Source organism: Delphinapterus leucas, chromosome 5 (genome assembly GCF_059928025.1).
Source record: "Delphinapterus leucas isolate spDelLeu-1000000601 "Yukka" chromosome 5, BTC_Dleu_Yukka2, whole genome shotgun sequence".
Lineage (NCBI taxonomy): Eukaryota > Metazoa > Chordata > Mammalia > Artiodactyla > Monodontidae > Delphinapterus > Delphinapterus leucas.
In genome coordinates this window covers 80902423-80916166 of record NC_143133.1, presented here as the reverse complement: position 1 = coordinate 80916166, position 13744 = coordinate 80902423, and the positions used below count along the sequence as shown (strand labels likewise).

General features: G+C 36.5%; 2 protein-coding genes across 2 annotated transcripts in view; both read right to left on the bottom strand.

The window, feature by feature from the left end:
* Positions 1-3147: 3147 nt before the first annotated feature.
* On the bottom strand, positions 3148-9694 carry LOC149749162 (adhesion G protein-coupled receptor L3-like). Its single transcript, XM_089911994.1, has 3 exons — positions 9578-9694; positions 4189-4397; positions 3148-3494 (listed from the first exon to the last, which is right to left on the bottom strand). The coding sequence occupies exons 1-3, from the start codon at positions 9636-9638 to the stop codon at positions 3300-3302; spliced, it is 465 nt and encodes a 154-aa protein (XP_089768120.1). The 5' UTR covers positions 9639-9694; the 3' UTR covers positions 3148-3299.
* Positions 9695-10538: 844 nt separating this feature from the next.
* The window catches only part of LOC111169173 (adhesion G protein-coupled receptor L3), a 192678-nt gene continuing 189472 nt past the window's right edge, over positions 10539-13744 (bottom strand). The window contains exon 6 of the mRNA XM_089911258.1: positions 10539-10820. Within this exon, the coding sequence (XP_089767384.1) occupies positions 10539-10820 (282 nt within the window). The remainder of the gene's footprint in view (positions 10821-13744) is intronic.

Genomic DNA, 13744 nt, shown 5'->3' with positions numbered 1-13744 from the left:
GAACAAAGACTTGAAGGAGATGAGAAAGCTGACCTTGTGGCTATCTGGGGGGCGTGAAGGGTAGGAGAAGGGAAACTTTAAGTCTAACCTGAGCAAGCCTGATGCGTTTGTGGAAAGGCAAGGAAGCCAAGTGAGCAAGGGGAAGAGTAGTGGGAGAGTAGGTCAAGAGTTGCTAAAGGGGTCAGGATTTGGGACTTTGCTTTTATTGAGATAAGAAGTTATTCAGGTTGGATCAAAGGTGTGAAGTACTTGATCTGCATTTTAAAGGGATTACAGTGTGGCTTTTTGAGAATAAATCAGAAGAGAGACTCACATTTTAAGAGTATCCCTCTGGCAATTACGCTGAGAATAAATTTAAGAAGGACAAGAAATAAAGCAAGGAGACCAATTAAAGGGCTGTAACAAAACAGCAGAGGAGGGCTTCCCTGGTGGCACAGTGGCTGAAAGTCCGCCTGCTGATGCAGGGGACACGGGTTCGTGCCCCGGTCCGGGAAGATCCCACATGCCGCCGAGCGGCTGGGCCTGAGAGCCATGGCCGCTGAGCCTGCGCGTCCGGAGCCTGTGCTCCGCAACGGGAGAGGCCACAACAGTGAGAGGCCCGCGTACCGCAAAAAAAAAAGAAAAAAAAAAAAACAGCAGAGGAGAGAGGATAAGGGCTGGAATCCAGGTAGTAGCAATGAAGATGCTAAATCTGGCAGGATATGCTCATGAGATTGGGTGTGCAGTGTGAGTGAAAAGAAACAAATCAAAGATGGTGTATGGTTTAGGGCTGGAGCACCTGGAAGAACAGAGTAACCATTTACTAAGAAGGAAAGGACAGATGGGAAAACACCAAAAGTGTAGTTCTAGGATTGTGACCCTTATTAGAAATCTAGGTGGATATATCAAGTTAACTGTTGAATCTAGGAGTCTGGAGTTAAGAAATGGAGATAGAAGTCTGGGAATCATGAGATGATGTTTACAGCCATATGGACATATGAGATCAACTACAGAGGAAGAATGGATAGTGCCTAGACTACATCTAGGATTACGCTCCGGGCCAGAGCAACAAGAGGCTGTGGAGATGAGGAACGAGTAAAGGAAGCTAAAAAGGACCAGCTGCTGAGGAAGGAAAGAAGCAAGAGAGGGTGGTGTACCCAAAGCAAAGTGAAGAAAATCTTCCAAGAATGTGCTTGATACAAATTCTCCACAGGTTACCTTACTAAATTCATCCTACTCATCCTTCACAGAAAGTCACTTTTTTGATAAGCCCTCTCTGACCAGTCCTGCCTTAGATAGACGATCCCCCACTGTGTCCCTAAATCACAGTGTGGGCCTCAATTATAAGACTTATCACATTTATGACTGCAGCTTCACTTCTCTGCCCTTTCTTTCCCCTTAGAAATGCAAGTTCCATGAGGGCCAGAAGCTTCACCAGAATGCTGGAATCTAGTGATATCTCTGGCAAATCAGGAGGAAGTTACATTTATTGACAGCCTACAGTGTAGCAGGCAACATGTCAATACCTTTACTCAGGTGTTTGAAAATTGTTAGTAAAAAAAATGAAGGAAGTACTGAATGAATAGCAGAGGTAACACAGATGACAGAAAAGGCAACTCAGTACACAGGTAGAACCCTGGAGTGAAGACCCACGCATTAGGGCACCACAGCTTAATAGCAATAGCAACAAGACTACTCAGGTAACTCTTCTTGCTCTCATCAAGCAAAATTCTCAAATATAATTTTGTTTCCTTTATGGATTTTCCTGTGGAGTTAGGAAGTGATAACTAGCAAGCACAAATATCTGTTCTAAGTGGCTGTTGCATATCTCACTGTGCATGAATAAATTAGCATACATTTTTAGACATTAGTCTAATGTAAATTTGGTTGGTTTGTTTCCTTTTGGACTTCCAGGGATGATCATTCTGCTTGTTTTTCGTTTTTCAAGTGCCAAAATCAGGTTGTGTGATCAAGATGGGAATGACCCAGGCAATTGCAAGAGATTGTGATACAAGAAACCCAGGGCATGCTTACTGTATGACTGACTGTCAAAGGAAAATATTGATTTCCATCTATTTTTATCTCTTGTTGACACACAGTAATGGTCACAGTCAAGATTCTTGCGTGGACTGGGTAGAGATGGTTATGCAATGAACTGAGCAAAAAATTATTTTTTGTGGTTGCTTGAAATATGATCCATTTTTCTGTTTGAATTTATTCCATAAACTGAAAAGATAGAATCCTAGAGCCATACGAATACATTCCAGGTTTAAACTTAACATTTGTTAGTGTAGCCAATCTTACTAAGCTTGATCAATGCGTGAAGCTCTGACAAATTATGGTTTGTAGTCCTTTAAAGATCAAACTTGACTGTGTTGACACAGCTAAGGTAATTTATTCCTAAGGTCCTGAGTGGGCTTGGATTTGGTCTCCCTCTAAGATACCTGCATCATCTCTAAGTTCAACAGAGTCAAAGAAAATTTTGGATGAAATTATTGGATAAATGGTATCAGGTGGATAAAACCTTTGCCATGGTTTTCATGTTTTAAAATGTATTGGACAGTGATACTTTCTCTATTTTTATTGACATCAGGAAGATGAGAATTCACAAGTATATAATTTCTTGTTACTAACCCATCTATCAATTTCTATAACCAAGCTAATAATCCCTTTGTATTTTTATGTCCTAAGTATATCCGAAATCTAAATCCTCTTCCTGCCTTCCAAGACAACCAGTCACCTGGCAAGAGACTGATGCAGCCAAGTTAGCCACGTTTCTGATTTTGGAAACAACCTATCACCTAGATTTTTCCTTAGAATAGTGTCTTCTTGAATGGACAGAACGATTACATTATGTTAGAATTTGCCAGGCTCTATGTATTACAAATGCTTTGTGTACTGTGTTTAACAGCTATTTTCCCAAGACTCATTTTGAGAGTATTTAATCCCATGCATGGCTCCTTAGTCTTCAGCCTACCAGATCCCAGCTTTCTAACCCTATCACACTGGCCTTTGGTGCTGGGGTCCTACCTTGCCCTGCTCATGAGGATATGGTTTGATATTTACTCACACAAAATAAAAGCAGGGAAGAACACGGGAAGTTTTCTTAGCAAAATTTTATTTTATAAGCAAATTTCAATTTTATGAACTATATTGATAATAGAAAAAAAAGGGTTCTTGAACTCATCAGTAGGATATGGGTTGAACAACAGAGAGTTCTTGAATAGAATTACTGTGAAAGTAGAAACACACTCAAGTTGGACATGGAGTTAGGACTTTTTACAGTTAATGTCTTAACTGTATGCTAAGCCATTTTTATTTTATGGTATGTATCTTACCTTAACTTCCACATGTGCCATCAGTACTGCAAAATTGGTTAGGTGGTTACAAGAGCATGTAGTATGTGTCTTATTTGTTGTCAGGAGCCGACAGCCTTGGGTTGACCAATAACCTGTCATTGTGCGCTTGGAATAGCTCCAAAATGAACAGTTAGGATTGAAGTTTTCCTCAGACTGCTACAGGAAAAAAACATCAACAAAGCCAATAACTACTTTTTGATCATGTAAGTTAGGTAGGCATTTTTTTTACATCTAACACAACTTCACACTATGTTTCAATTTTTGTGGAGAGGTCTACCAGAGTTTTCATATTAAGTGGGGCTTATCAATTCTAAGCAAAATTGAATATATGTTATTTATTCCCCCTGATTAGAGGTGAATTCATTTTTCAAAAGTAATATTGAAGAAATACTAGTATCATTGTCTCAGAATCACATCAATTAATTTATACTGCAAAGCAAAGAATTGCTCTATACAATGAACTTCTGATAGCATGGTTTTAAAAAATCTTCGTCCAATTTACAATACAATCCTTGCATATACATAAAAATATATCTACACACAAAGACATAACTACTTGTAACATCAGTTGAGCTATGCTGAGTTCCACTGAACATATTGCTAGCTCTTTTTAATTATAGAGAAGCATTTATAAATCCATCTATGAATGTTGTTACCTTAAATATATACATATACAAGAATTATTTTCCTCCCTCATTTTGGAAAAAAAATCACTAATCAGTTTATAGACAATGAATTGCTATATGTCAAAAAATAGGGAAAAAGAAAAAGGAAATTAAGACACTTCATGCTCTTGTTATAACAAATATAGATAATGTGAACAAAAAACTTCACATGCCATTTTTTTTACCTTGATGTGTTTAACAGTGAACACCACAGGATCAGCCAAATAAACCTTATTACTGAATTCTTTGTTTATTGCTGCTGTAATAACTGGGGAATTGACGATAACAGAATGATTGGTGGACATAGCCTCTGTTCCCAACTTCATGCTGGCATTCTCCGTGGACAAATAAGGACCCAAGTTGTTATACAGGACAAAGGCCACTCTGATCTCTCCTAAAATAAGTACATATAAATTGGGAAGAAACTGATTAGCTTGTACATCCCACTTAAATTAGAGAGTTCTAATTAGATTGTAATCAAATCTGTATAATATATATATTCACAACAAAATTCAAATATTCATTTCAACCAAAGTGCCAAGTCATTAATGAGGAAAGTCAAATGATACTGAAACAACTACGTATCAGTATTTAAAAAAAATATGAACCTCAATCCCTAACTTATTCCATACTCAGAACTTAATTCAAGATGGATCACAGTCCTAAATATAGAAATCAGAACCAGAGAGCCTCTGGAACAAAATATAGGATACCTTTGTGATCTTGGGAAGGCAAAGATGCCTTGGATAGGACTCAAAAAACACTAACCATAAAATAAAAAATGGTAAACTAAACTTTATCAAAATTGAAACTTTGTGCCTATCAAAATACAGCATTAAGAAAATGAATAGGCAAGCCACAAACTAGGAAATATATACACACATATGACTCAAATATATAAAGCATTTCTGCTACTCAACAGTAAAATTATAAATAACATACTAAAATGGAAAAAGACATAAAAACACACTTTAAAAATAGATATATAAAAAGCTAAATGGGACTTCCCTGGTGGCACATTGGTTAAGAATCTGCCTGCCAATGCAGGGGACATGGGTTCGAGCCCTGGTCTGGGAAGATCCCACATGCTGTGGAGCAACTAAGCCTGTGCGCCACAACTACTGAGCCCGTGTGCCACAACTACTGAAGCCTGCACACCTAGAGCCCATGCTCTGCAACAAGAGAAGCCACTGCAATGAGAAGCCCGCATGCTGCAATGAAGAGTAGTCCCTGCTAGCCACAACTAGAGAAAGCCCATGTGCAGCAACAAAGACCCCACACAGCCAAAAATAAGGATATAAATAAATAAATTTTTAAATAAGCTAATAGACACATAAAAATTAACATCATTAGTAATTAGGGAAATAAAAATTAAAATCATATTGAGATACCATTTCATACCCACTAGGATCTCTGAAATCCACACTATAAAATACTAGCCACACTAATGTTAGTAAAAATGTGGAACAAATGAAATTCTGCATATTACTAGTGAGAGTGTAATATGGTTCAACTACTTGGAAAAATGTTTGGCAATTTCTTACAAAGTTAAACATATATCTACCCTTCCTAGATACATGAAAATATGTATCCACAAAGAAAAAATGTTGTATAAGAATGTTTATAACATCCTTATCCAAAACAGCTCCAAACTAGACACAACTCAAAAATCTATCAATAGGAGAGTAAATAAATTATGCCTTATTAAAATAATAGAGTTACTATACATCAATAAAGAACAAACTAATGATAGATGGAGCATCATGACTGAATCACAAAAATATTATACTGAGATAAAGAATACAGACAGAAAGAGTACATACTGTATGATTCCAGTTACATGAAGTCTAAGAACAGGTAAAATTTGTCTTTAGAAATAGTAATGAGAAGAAAGTAGTTCATCAGGTGGGGAGATGGGGTGAGAAGAGTGAAAAGAGGTATCAGGACATTTTCTGGGTAATACATGAGATTTTCATCTTAGTTTATGTGGTGTCACAGAAGAATGTACAACTATCACATTCACCAAGCTAAACACAAGATATGCGCATTTTATTTTATGCAAATTAAAACCAAAACAAAACAAAGATTCAAAATCTTTACCTGTGGTTGCCAAGGGGGAGATGGTGTGAGGGAGGGATGGATTGGGAGTTTGGAATTAGCAGATGCAAACTATTATATATAGAATGGGTAAACAAGGTCCTACTGTAGAGCCCAGGGAACTATATTCAATATCCTGTGATAAACCATAATGGAAAAGAATATAAAGAGAATGTATATTATGTATAACTGAATCACTTTGCTGTACAGCAGAAATTAACACAGTACTGTAAATCAACTATACTTCAATAAAATAAATTTTTTAAAAATCTTTGTCTTAAACTTCAATTATCATGCTCTTTTAAGATCACTATCTCCATACCTCCTTCTACCTTATTTTTTTTTCCCTCACGGCGATCTTTTACAAGTAATCCTCTGTAAAGTTAACCTTCTTTTAGGATGTTTTTAAAATTTTGTGTCATTTCCTTTCCTAAAATAAGTCAAGCCCTATGTTTTACTTCCAGTATAAATTCATTTTGGTGGATCCCCAAGAGACAGGAACTGCACTGACCACTGTGGTAACTAAGACGAGGAAGCCCCAGTCCTTATCCCTGAATCTTAGAGTCAAGTGGGAATAAAGACAATAAATTTTTTTTTCTCCATTTTTTTGAGGAGGAAGGGAGCTGTCTTGCTCTTGCTCTCATGGAGATCATCTCCTAGAGAAAGAGTCAGACAATAAGCAGGCAACTTAAAAATAATAATAATAAATAATAATATAATTTCATATAATGGTAAGTAAAAATGCTATGAAGAAGCACTGGCAGAAAATGGCTAATGGGAAAATAGTGATTGGGAAAGAGTAGTCCACCTTCGAGGAGATAGGAAAAGCTTTCCTGAAGGGTTAAGATTTATAATGAGCAGTGAATGACAGAGAAGTTTCTATAAAAAGAAATATAAAATATGCATTCCAGAAGCAAGAAAATGCAAACATCTGATGAAGGAACACTCTTGGTGTGTTTGAGGAATAGAATCAAGACTGAATTAGGGAACCCTGTGCACTGTAGATAAAAATATAATTGATATAGCCACTATGGAAAATAGTATGGAGAGTCCTCAAAAAATTAAAAATAGAACTGCCATATGATCAGCAATTCTACTACTGCATATTTATCTGAAGCAAACAGAAACACTGACTTGAAAAAACCTATGCACCCTCATTTTCATTGCGGAATTATTTATAATAGCCAAGACATGTAAACAACCTAAATGTCTACTGATGGATGAATGGATAAAGAAAATGTTATATATATAATTATACACAGAGATATAAAATGGGGAATGGAATATTATTCAGCCATAAAAGGGAAATTTTGCCATTTGCTATAACCTGGATGGACCCTGAGGGCATTATGCTAAGTGAAATAAGTCAGATAAAGATAAAATATCTCACTTACATGTGGACTCTTACAAACAAACAAAAAAATAAAGAAAACAGACTGCTAGTTGCTAGAGGTGAGGAGTGGGAGTAGGCAAAATGGGTGAAGAAGGTAAAATGTAAATACTTCCATTTATAAAATAAATAAGTCATGGGGAGGTAATGTGTGGCATGGTGACTGCAGTTAATATTGGGTTGGTCAAAAAGTTCGTTTGGGGTTTTCTATAACATCTTACGGAAAACCTCGAACGAACTTTTTGGCCAACCCAATAATACTGTGTTGTCTATTATGAAAGTTGATATGAGAGTACATCTTAGGGCTTCCCTGGTGGCGCAGTGGTTGAGAGTCCGCCTGCTGATGCAGGGGACGCGGGTTCGTGCCCCGGTCCGGGAAGATCCCACATGCCGCGGAGCGGCTGGGCCCGTGAGCCATGGCCGCTGAGCCTGTGCGTCCGGAGCCTGTGCTCCGCAGCGGGAGAGGCCACAACAGTGAGAGGCCCGCGTACCGCAAAAAAAAAAAAAAAAAAAAAAACAGACGTGAGGTGGAGCAGCTGAGGCAGGAAGGAAGTGGGCTGGGGAGCATGTGGTAGGCCTGTTAAGTCACTTGATTTCATTCTAAGCATAACTGGAGGTGAACTGGTCAGACTCATGTCTCAGGAAGAACACTTTGTCAACAGGACATACTGTTGTGGGGCAAGAGTCAAAGAAGGGAAACCAGTCAGGAAGCTAATGCAGGAATCTGATTTCGTGTTATAGAAAATCTTATTACACACTCATGTGTATAAAATTGATGACTAATAAGGACCTGCTATATAAAAAAAATAAATTAAATAAAATTCAAAAATTTAAATAAATAAATAAATAAAAGAGTAAAAAAAAAAAGGAAAATCTTACTGCTGCCTCAAAATTCACAGTCAATTTAGCAACATAGTACTATTTATAAATTCAGTCTTATAAGATTTCCAACACTTATTAAGAATTTTGTTCTGCTGGTAACAAATATAATTTGTTTTTCTTGATATTATTTAACAGTCTCTTCTTTTTTCAAAACTATTTACCTTGTAATATGAAAAATCAGCTTCCAGTTGGTTGCTACAACCTGAAGTCATCTTCCTATCACCTAGCAGGTTAAAGGATCTCACTTCCTTAGCAAAGAATATGTTTAAAAAATTTTAGGGACTTCCCTAAAGTGGCACGGTGGTTAAGAATCTGCCTGCCAATGCAGGGGACAAGGGTTCGAGCCCTGGTCTGGGAAGTTCCCACATGCCGCGGAACAACTAAGCCCGTGAGCCACAACTACTGAGCCTGCAAGCCACGACTACTGAAACCTGCACGCCTAGAACCTGTGCTCCGCAACAAGAGAAGCCACTGCAATGAGAAGCCTGTGCACCGCAATGAAGAGTAGCCTCCCTTCACCGCAACTAGAAAAAGCCCGTGTGCGGAAATGAAGTCCCAGTGCAGTCAAAATATAAATAAAGAAAACTAAAAAAAAATTAATATTAGTGAGGCTTCAGACATACTTTCTCTGTGGGATTATTTATTTACTTAATTTTAATTATATTCAATGAATAAAACCTAGTACTAAATCAATTGATATCTACCAGTTCCATTCCCCAAAAGCATCTCCTTACATTTATATTTTTTATATGCTTTGCAAAGGAAAAGCATAGAAACACCCTCAAAAAGAAGTTAATAAAGAAAAAACACATATAATTTTAAAATTACAAGTAAAATTTCCATTTGAAATTTTAGAAACAAAATCTGTCAACTTGGTGAGAGTTACTCCTTTTAAGGAAAAAAGTCAGAACATCTGGATTTTGTTGTTTATTAATTTCCCTTACATTCAAGTTTCTGATAGTTTTCTACAACTGAAAATTAACAACAATTTCCAAATCTAATTGAGAATTTTGTAGAGCAAATATCATTGCAATATTGTTGGTGCAGGAGCTAAGAAAGAGGAGGAAGAGGAGGTGAAGAAAGAGAACAGTGTAGTGAGAGGAGAGGAGAGCTTTTAGATAGCAGATCTAAAATTTGAAGCCAAGATGCAATGAATTAATGACAAGTTCAATTCCATCAAACTTAATAAATAAATTCTAACCTACCATTTCGGCCATTTTGTTTTAGAGTATTTGCAGAGAGCTGGATAGTGCTTCCATGACCCATGTTTTCTGGAAACTTTAGGTCTTCTAAGTTTCCTTCAGTGCTCAGCCTTGCAACCTCCAATTCTATTAATGGCAAAGACATATCAGTGGTCGTTGAGAAACATGACAAATTTAAGATAATCTAATTATTGAAATATTTCTGAAATCAAAACACTGGAATTAATGTTCTGTCTGCCATACTTTATAGTACTTCAGTCTTCTATTTAGAAGTTTTTTTAGTGTTTTAATTTTTTTCAAAATAAAGCAAACAAAAGCTATTAAAATCAGGTAGATAAGAATACAAGGATATCAATTATAAAGTCTAGACTTTAAAACTCAAGCTCAAATCCTTACAATTTGTCATTGACCATAAGTTTACTTTCAAAATGTTATCTTTATTTTATGAATTAAGTGAAAATCCTTTTATAATCTAGAGCTGTACTATTATGTCAATATTGACTTATCTTTAAATGTAATAAGTTTGAAATAGCTTTATCAAATGTTCTGAAATAAAACTGTCAGCTACATCCTTAGACACATTAAAAATAGATTTATACTCTTTATGAGCCAATAACACAATTATCAAAAATTGTTTTATCACCGTCATGTAAATGACTGGCTTCTTTATAGTTTATAATTCAGAGACATTCTTATTATAACTGAAGTGATCCATAAGGATAAAATTTTAAATACTACTGTACATACATAGATACACACATACATAAAAACTGAAAAAAAAAAAACACGGACCTCATTGTAAGTGATCTCAGGCTAATATATTCAATATTGGAATGTCCTTAGGAGGATACATACATGATTATGAGGATACTTCTAAGCTAATGATAGGTGATACCCTCCTAATTATAGAAAAAGGATAACTTATCTCCACTGAAATAAAGTATCACTCATGATATCTGGTCCGCTATCGATGATACTTTTTTCTTTTCTCTCTTCTGCTGAACAAGATGATAGCTTTTTCTTGTCCCTCTCTGGCCCTTCTGTAGAACAAAGGCCACTTACGAATATTGTCTGTGTTCTCCCTGACGATGTCAGTCTTCAAAAGGTTATCAGCCAGCACAAAAGCACTTTCCTCCACAGTGTCAAGCAACATGGTGGCTGCACGTAGTTGATCACTTGTAGTCAGGTCTCTCCAGGCATTCAAGGCTTGTGGCTGGAGGAGGTTGTTAACTGTCTCGACCATTGCCTACGAAAGGATGAACAGAATGACTGAGGTCTCTAGTGAACCCACAGGGCTGTCAGAAATCCAGGCATACATGTTGCCCAGCAAGTAAGGATCAGTGATGTGCATGAGTTCAGTATTGTCCCAGCCTCCCCTGTGACATGCTGCAGTGGAAGCATTCATTATTTTGCTCTGTAAGACCCTAGCTGAGATTTTGCAAGGCAACAGGAAAAGCTGCTTTTGTTCTGAAGGACAACAAATAGATCCATGGTTGCTTCTTAAAATCAATAGCAAAGGCTTCAATAAGACTATAATTACATAGTTAAATTATTTGGTTGGTGAACTGTTGGCAAGTAATTTAAACTAATACTTTTATCACATCACCACAAAAAAAATGATTTTCTCTATACATCACCATAAAACTAGATGCTAAACATAACAGAAATCAAAAGGATGACTATAGACAGGACAATACAAGAATCTGTCGCCTATAGGTTGAAGGACTTTGAGCAAACCAATTTTTTTTCTTAGTCAGCTAGTAAAATGTCAGGATAGGGAAAATATCAAAGCATACATACTCCCAGGGGCTTTGGATGTGTTACATGTGGAGAGAAACCTTCGTGCTGTTTATTACTAGGAAGGGGAATAAACAGTTGGAACTTGCTACCTATGGCCCTCAGGTGTTTTTCCTTACAAAAAAAACAGCAGTAGGTACACTCACACATAGAGATAAGGCACCACGTTTCTCTTTGCTTCATCCAAAAGAATCATCTTTCTAGTTACAATTTATATATTTCCTGTGGTTAGCTCAATACTCCAGGTTACAAGAAAAGACAGTTCTTCCAGTAAGGTCTTCTTAAGGTTTCACTCAAACATAGAGAATTGCAAAACAGAAAAATACAACACCGGCAGTTTGAAAGTGATCATCCTTGAACCTGTTGATTATCAAATATGCATCTAATCTGGAAATGAAGTTGAATAAACAGCCAACACAGGCAATTTCCAGGCAGCACATAGGTGTTTAGAAACAGGACTCACATTATTGACACTGTTGGCAGAGGGACAGGGAAAGACTGGAGAAATATCCATTACAGCTGCAGTGTTTTCTTCTGGCTGGTGTTTTCATAGTAACTAAGTAACAACTGTTAAAAATTCAGCTTCATAATGAAACACCTTGGCTGCCAATTAACACCAGCTTCAAAAACTAATTTGACTTTTGATAAAAATTGTTTTTCTTGATATTTTTCCCAGCTATTCCAAGTTCTGGCCAAAAATCATCATCACTGGACTTTTATGTAAAATAGTTCTACTTGCAACTTGAGTATTTTGCATCATTTAAAAAAAAACCTCTCGAGTTTAATGACTGGTTATTTTCACATAGTATGCTTAGCCCTGTCACTTGTTCTGGGTTTAAAGCATGACCTAGAAGCCAGACAAAAGCATTTCTGGATCACAACAATCTGATCTGCTTTTCAGGAAGTTTTCTATGGGGTGATGCCAACAGGATATGCCAAAAAAAGGAGGTGCCAGATAGAAATCAAACAAAAAGAAGTTTAGGTATTTTCTGACGCCAAACAGAGGACACTGACCTCTTGAGTGTAAGGAAATATTCTTTCTGGGATTAGATGATCCTCTGAATTCATTAGAAATGCTCTGAAAACCCCATATGAAACAGAAATTATGCCTGTGCTTTATGGAGCAGCCATTTTAACGTTAGTGAATAATCTTACATTGATTAATTTAAACCTTACCTCAGGGAAGAATTTTCGGGAATAATGCAATGTTTCTGTTCTGCTCTTTATTGCTTTTAATGTTTTAAATTATACAAAGGCAAAAGGAGGAAAGAAAGAAAAGAAAAAAGAAAAAGAAGCAACTATGGTCAACTCTGGGAATGTTCTAAATAGAAAACTGTTTACAACAGACTGCTTTAGCTAAAATACTGTCTTTAAATTGACAGCAAATAAATCAAACACACCCCATTATCTTAGTTTTGCAACTGAAAATGTATAAGGTGCAATATTTTTTCATAGTTATACATTTTGTATACATTTCAACAACTGCATCTCAAATAAAATATAGTCTTTAGAGAAGTTTTCTATTAAAGGCCAAAGGATTTCCAAGTTCATCGCAGAAACGACAGACTTAAAATATGGCCCTAAAACCTGGGTGGGTTAAGACACAAATCTAATATTTATTTATTCTTAAAACAGCACCTGTTATGATTGCCCAAGTATAACTGAAAGGAAATGTCAACACAAGAATTGAGAGAGAGAATTCTCTAGTGCTAAAATCAGTGTAGGATTTGGAACCACACCTGCTGAGTTTGTAACTGGACGCTGCCACTTTACTAGTTGTGTGCTGTTGGGCAAGTTACTTCACTTCTCTGTATTCACCTGTGAATTGGAGATGATAATATAATCATTTCATAAGGTTGCCTGGCTCATAATAAGTGTTTAGGTGCAATCTTTACTTCCATTTGATATCGAAGTCCCGTGTGGGAAGAAAAGAGGTTTTCACTGAATAAAGCACAAGTCATACCCAATAATTGCAAAATATTCACACTGAAGTGAGATCTGGAAGAAATACCTCTTCTACAATGCAATCTTCATAAACAGACCTGTCACACAACTTTGCTACTAAGGAACGGGAGGAACATGTGTATTAAATAGTTCATAATGTGTGTTCCAGAGGCTTGAACTAACTGACCCGTTTTCTGCTAGTGAGACAGCACAATTAAGTCAATCTTAATAGCTTTATAATTGATACAATTTGTGTAAGCTTTCCAAAGGTTGCTGATGTGTCCCTGTTACCAATTTAATGAAGGCCAATTAAATAGGCACAACTCTTCGATGGTAAAAGAATATATTTCGTTTTCCCTACATATTTTGCATTTATATATTTACCCATAAATAATGACATCTGGTAATTAAGTTTTCCATATTCTTTTT